We start from the raw sequence: 23,845 nt of genomic DNA on the forward strand, positions 1-23,845 counted from the left end.
CTGACACACACTAGCAGCAGGCAAGCAGCTGAAATTACATTAAAGTGTAAAAATTAAATGCCTTTTTTAAGCAAAGTCCTGTGCCAGCCGGTATGAGTGGTGGGCACTGGCAGTGGGCACACTACAGTCAGTGGAAGTCAGCCTGACACACACTGGCAGGCAACTAACCTTAGATTAAAGTGTAAAAATTAAGTGCCTATTTTTTAAGCAAAGTCCTGTGCCACTCGGTATGACAGGGGTGGGCACTGGCAGTGGGCACACTACAGTCAGTTGAAGTCGGCCTGACACACACTAGCAGCAGGCAAGCAGCTGAAATTACATTAAAGTGTAAAAATTAAATGCCTTTTTTAAGCAAAGTCCTGTGCCAGCCGGTATGAGTGGTGGGCACTGGCAGTGGGCACACTACAGTCAGTGGAAGTCAGCCTGACACACACTGGCAGGCAACTAACCTTAGATTAAAGTGTAAAAATTAAGTGCCTATTTTTTAAGCAAAGTCCTGTGCCACTCGGGATGACAGGGGTGGGCACTGGCAGTGGGCACACTACAGTCAGTTGAAGTCGGCCTGACACACACTGGCAGGCAACTAACCTTAGATTAAAGTGTAAAAATGAAGTGCCTTTTTTTTAAGCAAAGTCCTGTGCCACACGGGATGACAGGGGTGGGCACTGGCAGTGGGCACACTACAGTCAGTTGAAGTCGGCCTGACACACACTAGCAGCAGGCAAGCAGCTGAAATTACACTAAAGTGTAAAAATTAAATGCCTTTTTTATGCAAAGTCCTGTGCCAGCCGGTATGAGTGGTGGGCACTGGCAGTGGGCACACTACAGTCAGTGGAAGTCAGCCTGACACACACTGGCAGGCAACTAACCTTAGATTAAAGTGTAAAAATTAAGTGCCTTTTTTTAAGCAAAGTCCTGTGCCACACGGAATGACAGGGGTGAGCACTGGCAGTGGGCACACTACAGTCTGTGGGCCTGCAGCTCCTCACACACAGGCAGGCCAGGCAACTGCAATATGTATATAAAGGAAAAAAAAAAAGCAGACTAATGTTGCAGCCCTAAAAAGGGCTTTTTGGGGTGCTGTCAGGACGCTGTCCTTACAGCAGAGATCAGATGAGTCTTTCAGGACTGGAGTGGACACTGAATTCACTAGCCTAGCTATCGATTTCCCAATTAAATCAGCAGCAGTTACAGTCTCCCTCCTCTCACTAAGACTGCAGCTTCAGAATGAATCTAAAATGGATGCTGTGCAGGAGGTGGGAGGGTCTGGGAGGGAGGGTATGCTGCTGATTGGCTGGAATGTGTCTGCTGACTGTGAGGTACAGGGTCAAAGTTTGCTCAATGATGATGTATAGGGGGCGGACCGAACATCGCATGTGTTCGCCCGGCAGAGGCGAACGCGAACAAGCTATGTTCGCCGGGAACTGTTCGCCGTCGGATAGTTCGGGCCATCTCTATTTCTGTTGAGACATTCAAATGGTAGAGTCCGAATTTTGTGTAAACAGAATGAGAACATGTATCCATCCTCTAATGGCTACTTCCAGCAGGATAATGCACCATGTCACAAAGCTCGAATCATTTCAAATTGGTTTCTTGAACATGACAATGAGTTCTCTGTACTAAAATGGCCCCCACAGTCACCAGATCTCAACCCAATAGAGCATCTTTGGGATGTGGTGGAACGGCAGCTTCGTGCCCTGGATGTGCATCCCTCAAATCTCCATCAACTGCAAGATGCTATCCTATCAATATGGGCCAACATTTCTAAAAAATGGTATCAGCACCTTGTTGAATCAATGCCACATAGAATTAAGGCAGTTCTGAAGGCAAAAGGGGGTCCAACACCGTATTAGTATGGTGTTCCTAATAATTCTTTAGGTGAGTGTATATCACTATATTCTAAATATTTGCGAATTCTCAAACTGGCGATATTCGAGATTAAAATTTGTGATTCGAATATGATAGAGGCCACCTGAGCCTTATTCTGCCCAGAGCCTTTTTTTCTAGCCAAGACATCATATGTTTTCAAGTCACTCTTGACTCCATCACAAGCCATTGTTCACCTTTTATTCAGGTTACTTGAAAATAAAGTCTTTAGTTAGCTCAGCATTCTCTGTCCTAAATCCCAAAAAGCATTGAAGATGAAAACATATAAGCAACTGACAAAGAATGCGATTGTAACGGCTAAAGAGGTCAGACTGTTTATTACCTACATAATAACAACTTGCAACATTTCTCATGGAATGCATTGTGTGCACCAAACCTTCACAAATGTATTAAATTTTTCACCCTTTTGCTATGATGAAACAGAAATGTGCCTCATTAGATGACTGCCATGGATACTGGCAAAGCGCAAATATTTGTTCAGACTCCAACCTATTTGTGTATTTTTGAGGGATATAACTAAATAAAATAAAAAATCCTTTAAAGGGAACTACAATGTATCCGAGGCAGCGGACTGAATGTTTTACTCAATCAATAGTGTGGATCGTGAATATTCTAAATCGCTAATTTTTATCGCGAATATCTGCACTTCGAGAATTTGCGAAGATCTAGAATATAGTGCTATATCTTCGTAATTGTGAATATTCTAGATTTTTATCATCAGTACCCATGATCCCTCACTGCTTCTTGCTTGTAGGCCAATGATAAGGCTGAAATATCTTTGTCTGAGCTTAGCAACATCCCTATCAACCCATAGGAGAGTTGCCTACCCCTTACTATATAAGAAACTCCCCAGCAGCCATTTTCTGATATTTTTTGCAGTTCTGATAGAGAGAGCAGTGTCATTGCTGGGCTCTGTGCTTTGCTGAGTCATCTGGATCCTTATTTAATTACATTAGTTAGTTAGCTCATATATATAATACAGATAGTTAGTGGGAGATGTCGTGTAGGTTATATCCTGATATAGTGTAGCTGATAGGTTCCAGTGCAGGGTGTTATGTAGTGTGATAGGAATTACTGTACTGTGCATTTTCTCCAGTCTCAGGAAACTTCTAGCAGATTGGAAAAATCTAGCAAAAGTGAGCCACGCCTGTATTGCGCATGCAATACGTGCATATTACATTGGCGATTTTCGCAGTCAAGAAAATAATGACTGGAGATCATGAATTATAGAATTTGCAAATTTATAGCGAATATTAGGCCAAACATTTGCGAAATATCGCAAAAATGAATATTGCTATACTGCTCATCACTATCGATCAATTCTGCATCCTCAATACATATTACATTCATAATAGCTTTGTATAAGGAGGATCAGACAACATTCTACATTGAAAATATAAATTACTGTATTTAGCTACATTGCAGCTATGGGGCCCTAGATCTCAATTCAACGATCTTGACATTGTTTCTAAGAATGAAGGTAACTGTCCAGCTGGGAACTCTGGAAACTTTGTCTTTTCTACTGATCCAAAAATATGTTGGTCTTTACCACCTATTTACATTTTTTTTATTTTTTTTAGGAATATGCATAGATCCTTAGGATTTAAACTCAATGTGTCATCGGTAGTGATGAGCGTCAGGGGCGATTTTCAAATTAGCAATATTTTACAAATATTTGGTAGAATATTCGTCATATATTAGCGAATTCAAGAATTATATTCTTGATTGCGAAAATTGGACAATGTAATATTCACGTAATGCGCTCGAAATACCGGCGTGGGTCACTTTGGCGACATTTTTCAAGCTGGTATAAGTTTCCTGAGACTGGAGAAAATGGTTGACACGGCAGAACATTAGAATAGATTTATATGCAGATAGAGTGCTCCAATATATTTGCACTTGCAAATTTTCGGCAATTAATGATGCGTATATTTTTTCGCACTACGTGCAACTTGTGACATCACAGCGCTATGTCTGTAGCATGTATGTATGGACAGAAGAACCTATCACACTACCTAACACCCTGCAATGGAACCTATCAGCTACACTATAGATCAATCTTACCTACACTGACTATCTCCCCCTAACTATCTGAATTATATATATAAGTAAACTGTCTAATGTAATAACACAAAGCACAGAGCACAGCAATGACACTGCTGTCTCTTTCATAACTGCAATAAACTTTAGAAAATAGCTGCTGGGGAGTTTCTTATATAGTAAGGGGTAGGCAACCTTTCTATTGGTTGCTAGGGATGTTGCTAAGCTGTGACAAAGTCTTCTCCTTGGCCCACAAGCTAGAAGAAGGGAGGAATGATCACCTGATGTGTACTGTGTAAAAAACAAACAAAACAAAAAACAAATATTCGTCATTACGAATATATAGCACTATATTCTAAATATTTGCGAATTCGCGAAGTGTCGATATTCACCATAAAAATTCTTAATACGAATATTCACGCTCAACACAAGTCATCGGTGGCAGTTAGAAATTGGCAGCGCAAAGGGGCATAAGTGCTTATCTAATGATAGGCTACCAATGTGCAATTCTGGAGACCCTTCAGGACCAGTCCACTCTTGGAAATTGCATTTTCAGTTTTTCCTTCTCGCCTTCCAAGGGCCATAAGTTTTGTTTTGTCATTTAAATAGACAGAATACGGCTTCACTTCTTGTGTTGAGTTGTGCTTTCTAATGGTACCATTTAATGTTTTGCAAAATTGTAAAAAAAATAATGTTTTGCTACTTTAATCTGATGCTGCGTTCAGTAGAAAAAGTAGTTTGTTTATATATGCTAATGAACTGTCCAAAGCACCAAGAGTGGGTCTTAGCCTTTCGGTGCACCACCTGTCCCTCTATGTGTCTACTTTGTCCATGAAGCTCCTCCTTCCTTAGATCATTTTCAGGGCCAGGCGTTTGAATCCTGCTCTCGACTTTAACCTTGTGCCTGTGTCGTGTGCCACTATTTCAGCACATGTGAAGGACAGATGAGAGCAGAGGAAATGTACAGTGCATGCACAGAAACTGGGACACAGGACACAGACATTACAGGGATGGATGAGAGTAAGATTAAGAAACCTGGAAATGTCAATCAATGAAAGGAAAGAGGAGTTTCATGGACATAGAGAGGGACAGGTGGTGCACCGAGGGGCTAGGACTTACACTTAGTCCTCTAGAATGCTCATCAGGGCATATAAACAAAATACTTTTGTTGGTGAATGCAGCAACAGATAAAAATAGCAATGGTATAGCTATAATGAGTGTTTATGAGCTGTCAGGAGTTCAGACAAAGGGGTTACAGATCTAGCCATCAGAGCAGCTGCCTGATGGATTCAGTGTATGAGAGCAAAAGTCAGTAGCAAAGAAACTGGAAGCTATAGAGGAAAAACTGTTAAAAATTTGAAAAAAAAAATCCCCCAAAATGAACAAAATGCCATGATAAAAAGATACTGCCAAAGTTATCCATAGCCTTTGAGGAATAAATGTGCTCACACCAACCTGGGCTATCATGTTCTAAAATGTTTATATGAAGTCAGACGTATGGTTTTGCTAAAATTCACTTTTCCTTGTTTCCTCCCAGAAAACTATGCAGAATTGAAATGACATATGGAGTTGGAGGTCTGAACATTGGGAGCATGATAAGTGGGATTCAAAGGGGCAGTCTGATGTAAACCATCCCTTTTCACTAGAAGAGTTCCCCTAAATACAAGATTATAGCAGGATACCCCGTTTCTGGACCCCAGGGATCAGTTATAATCTGTGGGAGAACTTGCAAATGAATGTTCAAACCCCTACAGCTCTCTCACAGGTGCCCATTGAAATCCACCAGCTGTCCATATAATGTAACGAGTGGGCGTTCATGTCCTTCGTAGCTGTTCTTCCCTCCATTATCCAAGGAGATCTTAAATGTGGGACTACCCTCTATCAACTTTTAACCAATGATTTGCTGGAGTGTTGGGGCAGGAAGGGATATTAGATTAGGGGGAATTTATCATTGTAGGTGCATTTAAGGTCATTTTTTAGATTGGAGTTGCAATGCACACCTGCACCAAACTTATAAAAAAAAAAAGGTGCACAATAATAATCTGGTGTAAATGCAATGTAGTTGCACATATTCTAGTGAAAGTATACCTGGTGTGGAGTTGCAACATTTTAGCAGCTTAAAAAAAAAGTTGCACTTCATAAATGTGACACAAATGTGTTCTATTTTGAAATCTTGGCCTAATTTTCATTTCACATCTATAGGTGATTCTGGAAGGTGCAGTTCTGAAAAAGTTGTAAAATTTTTACCCGAGTGACCCCAAAAAGGTTCAAAACCACTTTTTCAGTAGTAGCAGAAAAACATTTGCTACTTTTTTTAAGCCATAATTCTGGTGTGCAGGGCTTGATAAACCTTCCCCATAAAAATTTTAATGTCATCAACAGAAAACTAATTTTAAGAAATTAGCAGAGAGTATAAAATTCCCCCCATATACCCAGGCCCCCCACATTGAATATACTTACCCCGCTCCCCGCTCCCTGCGATGCTCCTGGTCCCCGAACCGCCGCTGCTGCTTCTCCCTTTGCGCAGATGAAAACATCCAATGCCGGGGGGCGAGGGGGCCGCCAATGGCAGACGGGGACGAGGCCGAGGCTCTCTAGCGTCACCCGCGATAACTCCTTTCAGCATATTGGTGTGTTTTTGACCACAGGTGGCTTTTAAAGGGGAAGCAGAGCCATAAGCTTTACCTCGTACTGTACATGCAGTGCAGCCAAAAATCTAACAATTTGTGTTAAAACAGCATCTGGTTTTGCAGTACGGTTCTTAGCCACATGACATGCCACTGCCCCGTGGAAGACATGCCGAAATTGCAATGAATTTATGAAAATTGCTATTATATTGAGCACTTTAACATGTCTTTAATATCTCTAACTATTCCTGTATGTTCTTCTATCTGTTCATTTCCAGCAAACCATTAGTTAAACTTCCCAGTTTCCCATCTCCATTAAAAAATATGACCTGCAATATATGTATATAACCAAAGGCACAATGGCAAGGCACACATAATTACTTCTAGTCAGTGCAATCCAATTGGCAGTAGTAATTGCTTTCCCCTAGCAGAGACGGCTACACAGCTGCTGTGTATAATTTGTCTGAAGTTTGCCAGAAATCGGGTGTTTTCTGTATACCTACTTGAGAAAAATTGCTTTTAAAGTTGGTTGAAATATATAGCTCTGATCCTAGAGGGACTTCTAAAAAAAATGCAGCCAGACAGCTACAGCAATTTCAGCTAAAGTCAACTGTGAGAGTGATTGGTGACCTATAGAAAAGTCTGAGCTTTGGAGCCAATTATAATGGGAGCAGTGTGTGGCATTCATAGGAGGTTGTTAGAGGGGCCTGCAATCAAATCTGAGATCAGCCATAGATATAAACAATTCCATTGCACTACCACTCCTAGCATTGCAGAACAATGCAAAATTTTAATCTATCTCATATCTATCTATCTATCTATCATCTATCTATTTGCCTATCTATCTATTTATCTACCTGCCTGTCATCTCTGCCTGTGAAGGGTGTTTTCTTCACCAGGGAAAGAATTCTTCGGTCATCCACCACAGTTGTTTTCCGTGGTCTTCCGGGTCTTTTGGTGTTGCTGAGCTCACCGGTGCGTTCCTTCTTTTTAAGAATGTTCCAAACAGTTGTTTTGGCCACACCTGATGTTTTCGCTATCTGTCTGATGGGTTTGTTTTGTTTTTTCAGCCTAATGATGGCTTGCTTCACTGATAGTGACAGCTCTTTGGATCTCATCTTGAGAGTTGACATCAACAGAATCCAAATGCAAATAGCACACTGGAAATGAACTCTGGACCTTTTATCTGCTCATTGTAATAGGGATAACGAGGGAATAACACACACCTGGCCATGGAACAGCTGAGAAGCCAATTGTCCCATTACTTTTGGTCTCTTAACAAGTGGGAGGCACATATACAAACTGTTGTAATTCCTGCACCGTTCACCTGATTTGGATGTAAATACCCTCAAATTAAAGCTGACAGTCTGCAGTTAAAGAACATCTTGTTCGTTTCATTTCAAATCCATGGTGGTGGTGTATAGAGCAAAAATTTTAGAATTGTGTTGATGTCCCAATATTTATGGACCTGACTGTATCTACAAAATACACAAATTAAGCCATACAAGCTTGGTACCTAACGTGACCAAGATAAATATTTACATATTAATACAGGGAGTGCAGAATTATTAGGCAAGTTGTATTTTTGAGGATAAATTTTATTATTGAACAACAACCATGTTCTCAATGAACCCAAAAAACTCATTAATATCAAAGCTGAATATTTTTGGAAGTAGTTTTTAGTTTGTTTTTAGTTTTAGCTATTTTAGGGGGATATCTGTGTGTGCAGGTGACTATTACTGTGCATAATTATTAGGCAACTTAACAAAAAACTAATATATACCCATTTAAATTATTTATTTTTACCAGTGAAACCAATATAACATCTCAACATTCACAAATATACATTTCTGACATTCAAAAACAAAACAAAAACAAATCAGTGACCAATATAGCCACCTTTCTTTGCAAGGACACTCAAAAGCCTGCCATCCATGGATTCTGTCAGTGTTTTGATCTGTTCACCATCAACATTGCGTGCAGCAGCAACCACAGCCTCCCAGACACTGTTCAGAGAGGTGTACTGTTTTCCCTCCTTGTAAATCTCACATTTGATGATGGACCACAGGTTCTCAATGGGGTTCAGATCAGGTAAACAAGGAGGCCATGTCATTAGATTTTCTTCTTTTATACCCTTTCTTGCCAGCCACGCTGTGGAGTACTTGGACGCGTGTGATGGAGCATTGTCCTGCATGAAAATCATGTTTTTCTTGAAGGATGCAGACTTCTTCCTGTACCACTGCTTGAAGAAGGTGTCTTCCAGAAACTGGCAGTAGGACTGGGAGTTGAGCTTGACTCCATCCTCAACCCGAAAAGGCCCCACAAGCTCATCTTTGATGATACCAGCCCAAACCAGTACTCCACCTCCACCTTGCTGGCGTCTGAGTCGGACTGGAGCTCTCTGCCCTTTACCAATCCAGCCCATCCATCTGGCCCATCAAGACTCACTCTCATTTCATCAGTCCATAAAACCTTAGAAAAATCAGTCTTGAGATATTTCTTGGCCCAGTCTTGACGTTTCAGCTTGTGTGTCTTGTTCAGTGGTGGTCGTCTTTCAGCCTTTCTTACCTTGGCCATGTCTCTGAGTATTGCACACCTTGTGCTTTTGGGCACTCCAGTGATGTTGAAGCTCTGAAATATGGCCAAACTGGTGGCAAGTGGCATCTTGGCAGCTGCACGCTTGACTTTTCTCAGTTCATTGGCAGTTATTTTGCGCCTTGGTTTTTCCACACGCTTCTTGCGACCCTGTTGACTATTTTGAATGAAACGCTTGATTGTTCGATGATCACGCTTCAGAAGCTTTGCAATTTTAAGAGTGCTGCATCCCTCTGCAAGATATCTCACAATTTTTGACTTTTCTGAGCCTGTCAAGTCCTTCTTTTGACCCATATTGCCAAAGGAAAGGAAGTTGCCTAATAATTATGCACACCTAATATAGGGTGTGGATGTCATTAGACCACACCCCTTCTCATTACAGAGATGCACATCACCTAATATGCTTAATTGGTAGTAGGCTTTCGAGCCTATACAGCTTGGAGTAAGACAACATGCATAAAGAGGATGATGTGGTCAAAATACTCATTTGCCTAATAATTCTGCACGCAGTGTAAAATATAACTTTAATTTAAACGTGTGAATATCAATATGAGTATCCTTCTTTCTATATTCTTATCTCTAAGTTTATGCGCAACCATATGCAGCGCAGGACCTGCGCACTTTGAAGCATACATCAAACATTGTCTAAGTCCGTGCGCATTCTCAGTGACGGCCAGCACGGCACTTTCTATTTCAAAGTACAAGCGCATCAGCATGGCGCGCAGGACTTCATGAGGGAATTCCCCACCGACACCGCGATTGGTTGTGCGGGGCAGTGGAGGATAGATACTCTGTTGCAGTTTTGGGTAACTATAAATGATAGTAACTCCTTTTATGAAGCACCTGTCTGTCTTTTGACTGCTCACCTGTCAATCTTCTCACAGAGTCTATTTATATTTCGCTGGTGGCGTCCTCCTTCAATTCTGCCCAAAACCCATGAAGAAGCCAGATTAGCTGGCGAAACATGTCTGGGGCAAGGTGTTAGCAATCTGTCTGTCTGTGTCCTTACATCTGAAAAATACAGCATGTTTGCATATAGAGAATTTATCAATAGGTAGTTTAGGCTCCAATGTGAGTCAATGACTTAACTGGCCACCAGTGCACCATTAGCAGTACCTATGTGATTAAGCAAGGAGAGTGCACATCCATGTTATTAGCAATCAAATACACAGACATCATACATTGGACACAAGGCACGGCCTATTTTTAATACTTTTTTGTTCAGCTCACAATTAATTGAGTTTTAACGCATTTAAATAAAAGTTACATTTTATTATTATGTAAACATTTATCTGGGTCAAGTTAGGTACCAAGCTTGTATTGTGCATTTTATTATCTGTCTATCTATCTATCTATCTATCTATCTATCTATCTATCTACCTACCTTAACTTTATCTACTTATTTGTTATGAAACCCACATCTACAAACCATAGATTTAAGTTGTTACCAGGCTTTTGACCAACTTTCCTTATTAAATTGTGTTTAAATTACTTTACAATAGGAGTGAAACAACAAACACATAATTTCTCGAAGATAACATTAGACAAGATGATAAAAGGCAGAGACCGACTTAATCTGCATGTGAAAACAATTTTTTACAATCTCTTCTCTATAGAAACAAATTCAGTAAAATGCTAATTGAGCTTTAAGATGGAGCTATTGAATGCTGGAACGGTGGGTCACAAAATCATCGGATGCATTCATAAAATTACCAGTACCTTTTCTTCTGCAACACAATTGTGGAGAGGAAGTGAAGTAATCAGCCTTGTGTTACATTTGTTACAATGGTAACACAAGGAGCATTTTTTCTTTTCTTTTGTTCTTTCTGTTTTTCAGAGAATCCGTTGACTGTAATGGTTTTCTGAATATCAATGCTCTAATCATAGCTCCTTCTTTAATATGCTCTCTGTTTTGTAAGAGAGAATGTCTCTTGGAAATGATTTTATTTCCGCGGAAGATAAAGTCTATTGAGATACATCCTAATCCTCTCAGTATATTAATCTACACCTGCTACCTGCGTATAGCAGACGTGACTATAGACTGCATGCTAAGCATAGACATTTTAGATTCATATGAACTTGTGATATTAAAGCTGTAGTTATTCCAGGTCTAATAAAATCCTACAGATTTTTTGGGTCTATTGTAGTGTAGAACATGGATTTTCGAGACCTAAGAAATAGAGTGTAATAAGCTTCATGGTTTTCCCTTAGGAACCTTAAACTAAGTTTAGACTTTGCTCCAGTGAAGACAACTTTGATGAGCTCAATTGTTGGGAGGATGACAAGTACAGATAATTGAAATTCCCAAAATTGGTTTTGGGTCCAATTTGGTCAAATTGGCTGCCAGATTCTGTTTGGTCCAAATAAATTTTGGTCTAAGTTCGAGATGAGCTAATTTCTAAAAAATTCGATTTGGCCGATTCGCATAATTTTTCGAAAAAATTCAGTTTGATCCGAATTAATTTCAAGAGAATCGCATTAAAAAACATCTATTTCCTGGCTGCAGAGAGCCTTTATAGTGGTGTAGAACACTGTGCCTTGCAGTAACACGTATAGGGAGTTGTAGCTGTGGTAGTGAAACAATACTGTGAGTCAGTATTACAGGCGTCACTCTTAGAATCACTGCACACTTCACTTATTTGGGCAGTTACGGGGCCAAAACTGACCAAATAATTCAAGTGTGAACTCAGCCTTACAGGTCAATGTTAGTGTCAAGAATAAGCGCACTATTTTTACACCATCGGCAGCTGACTCCAAATAGATGTCTACAGAACCTGCTCTATTAAATGCTTATACAAGTAGAGCCCCCCCTGACAGACTGGAGAGGGTGTCAGCAGTAATTTTGTGTTGACATCACTGATTATTTTTCCCTTCCTCTGATCAGTCAGAACAATAACCCCAAAAAACGTATCCTGCCTTCACTTGGTCAGCATTTGTTCAGTAATCCATCAGTATTTCTAAAGCAAAAAAAAATAAAAAATGGAGTGGATCCAAAACAGAGATGACACGTGAATGGAATATTTGCATGTCTTCTGTGTTTTGTACCCAGTCCTGCTTTTGGCTACCAAATCATAAGCCAATTCTGATGAAAAATAGGGACCATGTCATACAAGCCTTACAGCTGTTACATAGACAGGATCAGTTGTGCTTCTAATTTTTCCTTACTTCTGAAAGATCAGAAGGGTCAAATAAATGATGATGTCAGCCAGAACGAAAGGCAAGATAGTGGCCCAGTTATGAAGTGGGGAGGGTGGGAGCATCATGAAAAGCCCACAGTGTCTACCTATCACATAGTTTTGAGGTGGAAGAAGCATGACAAGATCACAGAGTTAGTTGCCCAATGACAGAGTCTGGAGGTAACGGCAGCATCAGGAGGAGGCCACATAGTGGCAGAATGATAGTGTGGAGGTGGCGGCAGCATCAGGAGGCCACAGAGTGGCACAATGACAGTGTGGAGATGGCGGCAGCAGCAACATCAGGAGGAGGCCACAGAGCGGCACAATGACAGTGTGGAGGTGGCAGCAGCAGAATGAGGAGACCACAGAGTGGCACAATGACAGAGTGTGGAGGTGGCAGCATCAGGAGGATTACAAAAAACAAAATGGCTGCACACTGTTATATATACAAACAATAGAGCTAAGAAATGGGGGTCATTCTAGATAAAAGTGGTACAATACCGACTATAAATGAGTAATGGAAGCTCTTAGCGCACATACGTGTCGGGCCCATCTACCAGGCGTCAAGGTGGCTTCCGCAGATGGGTCTGTATCACTAAATATACTGCCTCACTTTGGACTTACTTAAGCATCAGGAGGATGACACAGGTTGGCACAATGACAGAGTGTGGAGGTGGCAGCAGCAAAATCAGGAGGAGGCCAAAGGGTGGCACAATGACAGTGTGGAGATGGCAGCAACAGCATCAGGAGGCCAGAGAGTGGCAAGGTGACATAGTGTTGAGGTAGCGGCAGCATCAGGACAACACAGAGTGGCAAGGTGACATAGTGTGGAGGTGGCAGCAGTATCAAGAGACCCCAGAGTGGCAAGGTGACATAGTGTGGAGGTGGCAGCAGAATCAGGAGACCACAGAGTAGCAAGGTGACATAGTGTGGAGGTGGCAGCAGCATCAGGAGACCACAGAGTGGCAAGATGCAATAGTGTGGAGGTGGCAGCAGCATCAAGATACCACAGAGTGGCAAGGCGACAGAGTGTGGAGGTGGAAGCAGCATCAGGAGACCACAGAGTGACCTGGTGACAGAGTGGGGAGGTGGGTAGCAATACCAGTACCAGCAATATCAGTACCCAAGATGGTGGGAGAGAGAAGGAGCACTTGGCATCAGATGTGTGGCATCAGGCGGGTGTCAGCATCAGAATAGTAGATGAGGCAGGTAGCCAGAAGAAACCGGTCTCTTTTGTCAAAGTGTTGGTGTGGCACCGTGGATGATCTAGTCTGATGCATCAGGCATTAGTGGTTGGAAATCCTGACTGATCCACGCTTGATTCATCTTGACAAAGGTCAGTCTCTCCACATTTTGGTGGACAGGAATGTTCTTCTTAAGGTAATTATTCTCCCGCCGCACTAAACACCCGCTCTGGTGCCACACTACTGGCCGGGCAGTACAGCTTTTCCAGGGCAAACTCTGCCAGTTGCGGCCACAAATCATAGAAACATAGAAACATAGAATGTGTCGGCAGATAAGAACCATTTGGCCCATCTAGTCTGCCCAATATACTGAATACTATGGATAGCCCCCGGCCCTTATCTTATATGAAGGATGGCCTTATGCCTATCCCATGCATGCTTAAACCCCTTCACTGTATTTGCAGCTACCACTTCTGCAGGAAGGCTATTCCATGCATCCACTACTCTCTCAGTAAAGTAATACTTCCTTATATTACTTTTAAACCTTTGCCCCTCTAATTTAAAACTGTTTGGCTTCCCAGTATTCCAGGGGATCTTTAATGTGGGGTGGCAGGGTGCTGTCCAAGTATGCCACCACCAGCTGGTTCAGGTCCTGCTCCAGGTCCAGCTGCTGCTGCTGCTGAGTAATTTCTTCACTAGGCGGGTGAAGAAAGATGCTCATCAGCGACTCTAGACTCAAGTTGCTGCTGATGGAGCTGGAACTGCTCCTACCCCCCCACCCTGCCACAGAAGCCATGGCAGAGAAACCTGAGCACAGAGGGCCCCCCGGTCAGACCTGCGAGAGGATGGATGATAGCGCAGATAGGCAGCTGCCAACTGACTACATAGGATGTCTCTATAGTAGTTCAGTTTGTCCTTCCTCTCAGTGAGTGTGAAAAAGATCCCCATTTTGGACCAGTAGTGAGGGTCTAACAAGGTGGAGAGCCAGAAGTCATCCCTCTGCCGAATGCTGACAATTCGGCTGTCACTACGCAAGCAAGTGAGCATGCATCAGGCCATTTTTGAAAGTGACTCGGAGGGACTCCCTGCCTCCATCACCACTGCATACTGCCACGGTGTGTCTGGGTCCTCTGCCTCATCTTCCTCATCGCCCTGTAGCTTCTCTGGCTGCTCTTGCTCCTCCTCTCCTGTCACCTATGTGTAAAAACCACCCATTTCGCTACACATTGCTTGTGCTACAATGTCCTCCTCCAGTTCAGCCCCCACAGGGCTCATGTGGCTGAGATAAACCAACACTGTTTCCCTGTTTCAAACAAGTAAGTGATCCATAATCACTCATTACATAACCAATAAAAGATATATGGATCTATAGGTTCCAAATCACAACTCAAGCAACAAAATTTTATACAAAATCACAGATGTTTTTATTGGTACAAAATAAAGTTGTGACCACTGGCCACACAGACATTTAAGAACACTTAAAATGCCATACAGATCGCAGATGTGTGGTAGTTACAATAGATATGCGTAAAGTGCAAGTGCTAAATTACTTTACAGCAATGAGATTAGTCATGTGGCTGAGAGATCTAGGCACCACCTCTCCAGTCCCCTAACCAGCCAGATTTACCAGCATCTGTTCCAGGACATGAGCAAGTGAAGTGACGTTGTTCATCCCGTAGTTCTGGCAACTGACAAATAACATGGCCTCCTCAAAGGGCCTGAGCAAACGGCAGGTGTCACGCATGAGCTGCCACTGGCTGACATCAAAGTTACACAGGGGAGTACTCCTGTCCGCTTGGATCATTAAAAATCGTTTATGACATTTCTCTGTTCGTATAGTTATTCCAATATATGGAGGGTGGAATTTCAAAGGGTGAAAACGTCACGTATCAGCCTATGTTGGGCGATGCCGTTCTGCCACTGCAGCTCAAGGAGGGTGTGCTTTGAGGTGTACGAATGGCTGAAGTGCATGCAAAGTTTCCTGGCAATTTTTAGGATGTGTTGCAGATGCGTAGAAGACTTCAGAAACCGCTTGACAACCAGATTAAACATGTGTGCCATGCAGGGTGCATGTCTCAGCCCTCCTTGACGCAGTGCCCACACCATGTTCTTCCAGTTGTTGGTCACCGTGGTTCCGATTTTGAGTTGACACAGAGAAAGCCAGGATTAGATTTCTTGATGAAGGACACAGAGCAGTTCCTCCCCTTTGTGACTCCATTCGTCCAGGCAAACGATGTACAGAACAGTGTGACACCACCGTGCCCTGCACATGTGTTATGCTGGAGGGGCACTGTGAATTGTCCCTGCAGTGGAAGCTGAGGACACGGTGGAAGATGAGAAGGCAGAGGCGGACATTGTCGTAGGACCAAAAGCGTTAGAACGTGGAGGCGGAAGCGGCATCATCTAGCCAAGTTGCTGGTGTGGCTGTGTAGGAACCACATTTACCCAGTGGACCATAAAGGACATGTATTGTCTCTGACTGTAGGTACAGCTCCACATGTCGGCGCTGCCATGCACTTTTGCAGACACTTACAGGCTAAAGGACTGGCCTACCTTCTGTTCTACATACATGTGCCGGGCAAAAAAATGATGGCTTGGGACTCTCCATCTCGGCACAAGCCATCAGTTCTTTGAAAGCTGCAGAGTCCACCACTTGGAAAGGGAGGGACTGCAGCACTAGTAACTTGGCCAGGAGCACATACAGCTTATGCGTCATTGGATGAATGCATGCATACTGTTGTCTCTTGGCAATCGCTTCGGTGATCCATTGCTGATGGAATAACTGACGAGGAGGAGGATCAGGAGCATCAGAACCAGCAGATGATGGGAAGGACAGACTGCTCCCTTAGGCTAAGGTGGTGGAGCCTTGACTGCCTGAAATCCGGTGCGTGCCACTGGGTGATGCAGCGGTTGCTGCGGCAGGCTGGACCACCACTTCGGAGCCACGGTACTCCCAGACCACTTTATGGTGATGCTGCATATGTTGACGCAGGGCCGTGGTGCCAACATTGGCACCCTGGCCACGCTTCAACTTCTGCCCGCAAATTCTACAAATGGTCATGTTCACCTCCGGCGGCTTAATAAAAAACTGCCACACCGCTGAGTAGGTGATTTTACCCCCAACACTCCGCAATGACTGACTGCTACCGCCGCTGCTTCCGTGAACCCCTGCACCGCTGCTTTTCGGGCAGGTAAGCTCCTGCGAAGCGGGTGGTCTACCCCGGGCATGTTTGGCTCACGATTTCCCACTGCTGTCACCCTGCTGACTCCGAAACACGCTAGCGACTTTCTGGCTTCGCCGCAACCTCATGGGCAAGCTGCCACCCTCTTCTCCCGATTATGATGAAGCTCCTAATTCATCCAGCTCCCAAGGGCGATCAGCTACATCATCATCATTGAGTATTGTCTTCACGTCACTGATGTCCTCCTCAACTGTCTCTGGGTCAGGAGCCTTAACACTCACAACAACAGCTCCCATGCTACTCTCCTCATCACTACTTGACCGCCTATCGGAGGAAGCGGCAATTGTTTCCTCCACATCTTGGCTGGCCAGTAGCTTCTGACTGTCCTCTAGTAGCTCGTCCTCTCTGTATAGTGGAGCTGAGCCAACAGCAAATAATACTTGTCTGGCCGAGGGAACAGAAAAGGACAGAGGCAAATTGAGGACAGGTGAGGGCACAGGGGCTGCTTCCGGGCCATGCCAACTAAGGGTTGTGTATGACAAACCCACCGACTCTTGGCTCGGGGTGTCTGATATCACTTGGGACGAGGTGGATGACCGAGTCAACCATTTAAGAACCGCTGGGTTGCTGTCAAAACGCGACCGCTAGATGACACTGGTATCCCAGGCCTCTAGCTGTGACTCCTGCTGCCATGCCTCCTTACTCTGCTGTTACCTGTGCCTGCGGCAGAAACATTTAGTCCTCTGCCACTTCCCTGTGCAGGGCCTGGCACTTCTCTGTCTGACATGCTGTTAGATCAAATAAATAAATAAAAAGGAAATTAAAACACTCAAAAAAGTCTGTCATTTTCTCACTTCACCACACAACGGCTAATAAGCCCTTTTCCCCCACTAATACACGCCAAAAGGGGCTTTAGAACATATAACTTCACCGCTGAATGGAAAATAGGCCCTTATTTTTTTCCACTTATACACGCCACAAAAGGCTTTAGAACATACTGTATAACTGCACCGCTGAACGGCCAATAATGTATACTTTAGTGCCACTAATACACGCCAAAAACAGTTGTAATTTTCGCGCTTCACCACACAACGACTAATAAGCCCTTTTTTCACACTAATACAAGCAAAGTGCCCTAAGTTTGTCAACTTTGATTAACTCATCTCTAGTCTAAATCAAAGTGCCCTAATTTATCCCTTTTTGGTGGAAGATGCCTTTTTCTGTCTTCTCAATGTCAAAATGACGGCTGCCAATATGTGTGATTTGTGCTGGACGAGTCCCAAAAAATTAGGATTAGTTGGAATCCAAAGTTTTTGAGAAATTCACAAAAAAATTTGATTAGTTTATAATGTATTGGCTCATCTCTATTAACTGCCCATAAGAGTGCAATGTTAAAGGTCAGTGTCTCATGTCAACATTCCATACTTTACTTTAGTTTTACTGTAAACTACAGTAAGTTTCTGTCTGAAACATGTTTGATTTACCTATGCATAGAAAAACCTGTGACAGAAATCCAAGCCTGACACTTGGATTATTTTTGCGGATGCACCAAGAATGTGCCAGCAAATCTGTATGATCATTAGCCACATTGAATTGGGCTAATGTGAGTGAAGCAAATTCAATGCTTTTCCATGTAAAATCCTCAAGAAGAATGAACATGCTAATTCATCTTTTAGATTTTTTTTTCTGTGCCATATAGAAATATCCAGAGATTTTGATTACGAGAAAATGGGTTTAAAAAAAAAAAAAACAACCTCAGAATTTGTTCTCGATATGTTAGCAATCCCTTTAACTCCCCATAGAAATCAATTGACTTTAGCATTTGGCAGACCTCAAGCTTTGTGTTTTAAACATATTGTAGGACAAACAGTTGAAGAACTGTATTATTGCAAGTTCTATGTTTAGAGTTGATGTCATACAGTATCTAAATTCCAAGACTTCCAAGAACCTTCTTTCTTAAACATGCAAGTAAAATTGACCTGACATTTGCTGCCCATCAGGGCCTATCAGGGAGTCTCCTTAACCTTATAACACTATCAGAGAGAAAGGAGATGGGTGGCAGAGAGAACACTCACAAACAAGAGCTTTGTGCTGTTGGATCTATGTGAGATTCAGGGCATCCAGCTAGGTGAAGGACTAACACAGACTACACAGCATCAAAATAGTAAAAAAATATTTAGGAAGACTGTTGCTTCATTTTGCCTTTAGTAAACAAATTTGCAATAAAAAATAAGTGCCCAGCAGGGTAGATTAAATGAAGATTTGTGCTAAAGGTGACATACCTCAACAGTGCTAGTGTTGCTCGCGAATATTCTAATCACACATTTTTATCGCGAATATCGGCACTTCAAGAATTTGCGAAGATGTAGAATAAAGTGATATATATTCGTAATGAAGAATATTCTAGATTTTTTTCATCAGTAACCTCCCTTCTTGCTTGTGGGCCAATGAGAAGGTTGCAATATCTTTGTCTAAGCTTAGCAACATCCCTAGCAACCAATAGGAAAGCTGCCTACCCCTTACTATATAAGAACCTCCCCAGCAGCCATTTTCTGCAGTTTTTTTGCAGTTCTGAGAAAGATAGAGAGAGAGAGAGCAGTGTCATTGCTGTGCTCTGTGCTTTGCTGAGTCAATTACATTAGATAGTTAGTTTGCTCCTATATATAATACAGATAGTTAGTGGGAGATAGTCAGTGTAGGTTAGATAGTGATATAGTGTATCTGATAGGTTTCAGTGCAGGGTGTTAGGTAGTGTGATAGGAATTACTGTTTCTCTGCTGTCCATAAATACATGCTACAGACATAGTGCTGTGATGTCACAATACTTAGTGCAACAATCAGTAATATCTACTCAGACCTGATAAAATTTGAAGTTGCAAACGTATTGCGCCAAAAATATGTGCATCATTAGTGCTGATTTTCGCAATCGCAAATATATTAGAGCACAGTGCTGTAATGTAAAATTACTTACACTGATCAGGAGTCGCGAAAGTTGCTGCCAATCATCTTCTCCAGAAACTTCTAGCAGTTTGAAAAATGTAGCAAAAGTAAGCCAAGCCTGTATTGCATGCGCAATATGCGCATGTTACATTGTCAATTTTCACAATCAAGAATATAATGACTGGAGATCACGAATTTGCAAATTTGCTAATTTATGGCGAATATTAGGCAAAAAATTAGAGAAATATCGCGAATTCAAATATTGCCCATGCTGCTCATCACTAAACTATGGCACTAAGTGCCATACTGATTTTGTTTTATCAGACCCAAAGTTATGCAACTTAGAGTTGAAGTGACCACCAGCAAGGCAGGCATTCGATGACTATCTAAGAAAGGTCTTGCATCATGACAGTTAGACATTGAATGTCTTTGAGCACTTTCAGATGACCGTCTCAGCTGCTACTAGTCTATGTAAACTGGCTGCATGCATGATTGCGTTGATGCATTTTGACTATCCAGCTGTGTTCATTGAGAAAGGTGTTTCCATTGGGGAACCCCCTCTGATTGGTAAGGGATCGGGGGACTCTTAATTTTTTTTGGGCTTGTCAAAGATGGAAAGATCTTCTGATTCTACCTTTGAATCAGATGCAAAGCTTGTCACTTATGTATAAATGAGTGAAATTGCACTGACTGAAACCTTCCTCTTCAGTTCAGGAATATCATGAGGGAACACTACTGCCATATCTAATTAAAGCGTCCTTTGTTATGTAGCCGAAAAAATACAAATACCTTGTCCGAATCTCTTCTGTTAATTTATTGCAAGGCAATTTATTTTTACACAGATTTTATAATTTTTTTTTTTATCTTAGAGGATTAAATCCAACCAGAGACATCATTTCAGCTTTAAAGATCTTACATTTCCTGCCTCAGGCAAAACAATTTGTATCTTGCGTACCTCTATTTACCGTCACTTTGCCAAGGATTATTATAACACTTTTATTTATATTGATCTTTTATTAAACGTCTCGATCTCCATCTCATTGTAAGAATCTGTCTCTAAATAAAATTCTATTGATTTAAGAGATGTGGCAGTAATGGATGAAATCTGCGAAGACTCGCCTTTCAATGTGATTTGATTCTTGATGTTGAGTGTAGAGATCTTACCTGGAATGTGCAGGAAAATGAATTACGAGACATGAAACAATGCATTAGTGGATATTAAATTTGTATTTCAAATTCATATTTCTAGTTTACTCTCTAGAATTTTTGCTATAGGGTTGTATGAGGTTAGGAAAAAAAGGATTTTTTTTTTTACAAAACCAACAACATTCTTGCACATTGAGTAAATACAATACCAGACACAGGCCATGGACAAACAGACACTGTTTTTGAGAAACAAAACATATTTCATCACATTGGCATCGTGAAATCAGAGTTGAAATAATGGAGTAGGCTTATTAACAAACATAGATACATCTGACAAGGCTTAGACTTTGTTCACATCTTCCTATTTGCATGTGCTTCACATATATACCTGAAAACTATTGATCGACTTGCTAGACACAAGGTTCCATACCCCGGGCATATGCCAAAAAAGTGCAATTTTAACATACGTCATACTGCTATGAGTCAGCATACTTTTCTTTTTATGTTTGGGAAGTAGTAGCCAAGGGATACAGTAAAAAACATATGCCTTCATTGGATGATGAAAAGGTTGGCATACACATAAGATAAATGTCACTCAAACTCTCTGATTTGGGCCAGACCGGCCAACCATCTCATATGTAGGGACATTTCTTCATTCTTGCCCGATGACAGATGCCATTGAAAGAAGTATCGGGTATGCTGATCCTCTTATTTATTTATTTTTATTAAAGGGGTTGTGTCTCTTCACCAAGTGGCACTTACTAATGTATTGTGATTGCCCAAATTGCTTCCTATGCTGCCTAGACTAATTTTTCCATCACATTATACGCTGCTTGTTTCCATGGTTACAACCAACCTACAATCCATCAGAGGTGGCCGTGCTTCCACACTATAGGAAAAAGCACTAGCCTATGTGCGCTCCCACAGTCCCGGCCACCAGAAAGGCGGGTGCTTTTCCCTATTGTGTGAAGACACGACCGTCACTGATGGATTGCAGGGTGGTCGTAACCATGGAAACGAGCAGTGTATAATATAATAAAAAAATGTATCCAGCCAGCAAAGGAAGCAATATGAACAATCACATTACTTTAGTAAGTGCCTTGTATTAGCTTCCTCTACATAATAAATTGTGTTTGTTGAAGTGAGGCAACCCCTTTAAGAGGAGATAAGTCATCGTCAGAGGCGTCTACAGAGGTAGGGGACGGGACGAATACCTAGTGTTCAGCCAACTCTAAAGTGTATGCCCAACTTAATTCTGGTACAACTGGGAGTAGACATTAAGGTAGTGGTCTCCAACCTATGGCTCTCCAGCTTTTTGGCTGTCTGGGCATGCTAAGAGCTATAGTTTTGCAACCTCTAGAGATCTACAGAATGGAGAGCACTGCATTGAGGGCATATGTTTAAAAATAAAGCCCCCTGGATTAGGATTCCAAACTTGCAATAAACTAATTAAGTTAATTCCATCTTCTTCTAGTCTGAGCATGATATTTGGGCAGAACAACAAACTGCAGCTTGTAAGAGGAATGAAACTGATGTAGATATCAGGGCAACCTCACCACCGATTTGCCCACCGACGTATAGTTGAAATTTTATAATACTACTATCTGAATTGTGTTAATCTTGCAATTGCTATATATGAAAAAATAGACAAAACTTTAGTAAAATTAAGAACAGGTCCTCTATATCTGATCTTTGGGAGTCCTGGTACCTACTCCAATTGGCTGCTTGAAGGGACCTCTTCATAGTGTACCAAGCACAGTGACATACATTGTATAGTGGCTGTGCTTGATATTGCAGCTCAGTACCATTCACTTGAATAATTATTTGACCAATAGACATTATGTGATAGACTACGAAAGAGTCCCCAGTGCTTGACTGAGCTCTGGGTTCCCTTAAAACAGTTGAATGGTGGGGATCTTGATAGTTAGATGATGATCCCTACAGATCAGATATTGATGACCAATCCTGAAAATGGGTCAACAATGTCTACAGATGAAGCAGTTTCTAACTTGACTGTAATATTAGGTCACAAAAGCCATTGAAAAAGTCCAGCAAGGGTTTCTTGCAAAAGTTTTTAAGTGTCCAGGTAAGAATTGCTATATTGGTAAGTCCTAGAAAACTACTTAACAAAACAAAAAATATATATATTTCATAAAACTTTTTAAACACACACAATTGGACTTCTCCAAATTTGCAACAGCCCATACAATAATGTTAAAATGTTCTATAAAGTGAATGATCATGGCTGTAGCAAGTAGAGTGCTGGTGGGGCATATGTTCTGGTGCTAGATGGTGAGGGCTGCTAACAAGCCACTTGGGAAAAATAAAAGCTGTGCTTTCCTTAAGAGACTTTACTTAAGAAGATATCCCTAGGACTCTGATATCTGACTTTTCTTTACTATTTTCTTTCAGATCTGCAAACAGCATGTCACAAAAAGAGCTGCCAATACCGATGTGGAATCAGCAGAAACAGCACCCAGTGTTACTGCAGGGATGGCTATGAATTAGCAGCAGACAGGAGGAGCTGTGTAGGTAAGAGACCACTCATATATTGCCTTGTTCTGTTAGATGCAAGCATGCCGTGGCATTGAATTGCCTGAAATTACATCACCAGATGCCATAAATCTGCAGACTGGGCTACCTTGGCATTCCATGCATGCTTTAGGGAGAATTCAGCCTGATTATTTCCATAGCTTTGATGCGGGCCTGACTATTTATGATGACTGCAATAGCTGTCCAGAGAGAAAAAAACAGCACTCTGCATGGTCTGCACTGAAATCTAACAACTTGGTATCAGTGCACATAAAATGCCTTCATTGATTTTACAGCTTTTATAAATAGCTGCATAACTGGCGCACAGCAGAAGAAGAGCGTATTGCACATTTTTATTTTTGGCCTTATATTTTTATCTCACTCTATCTATCTATCTATCTATCTATCTATCTATCTATCTATCTATCGAATCCTAAACTGACTTTACCAGTCTTGTTTTCTATCAGTACATAATTCTTGGTACTTTTGAGCTGGGTTCCTCACCTATCACACACACAGCAGCCATTTCTAGTTGG

The 23,845-nt window shown here is 41.8% G+C and overlaps 1 protein-coding gene across 1 annotated transcript in view; it reads left to right on the forward strand.

Annotated features, from left to right (window-relative positions):
- The window catches only part of LRP1B (LDL receptor related protein 1B), a 1,344,280-nt gene that overhangs the window by 370,280 nt on the left and 950,155 nt on the right, over positions 1-23,845 (forward strand). Inside the window, exon 5 of the mRNA XM_040441523.1 lies at positions 23,190-23,309. Within this exon, the coding sequence (XP_040297457.1) occupies positions 23,190-23,309 (120 nt within the window). The remainder of the gene's footprint in view (positions 1-23,189; positions 23,310-23,845) is intronic.

The sequence above is a fragment of the Bufo bufo genome, chromosome 7, assembly GCF_905171765.1.
Source record: "Bufo bufo chromosome 7, aBufBuf1.1, whole genome shotgun sequence".
Lineage (NCBI taxonomy): Eukaryota > Metazoa > Chordata > Amphibia > Anura > Bufonidae > Bufo > Bufo bufo.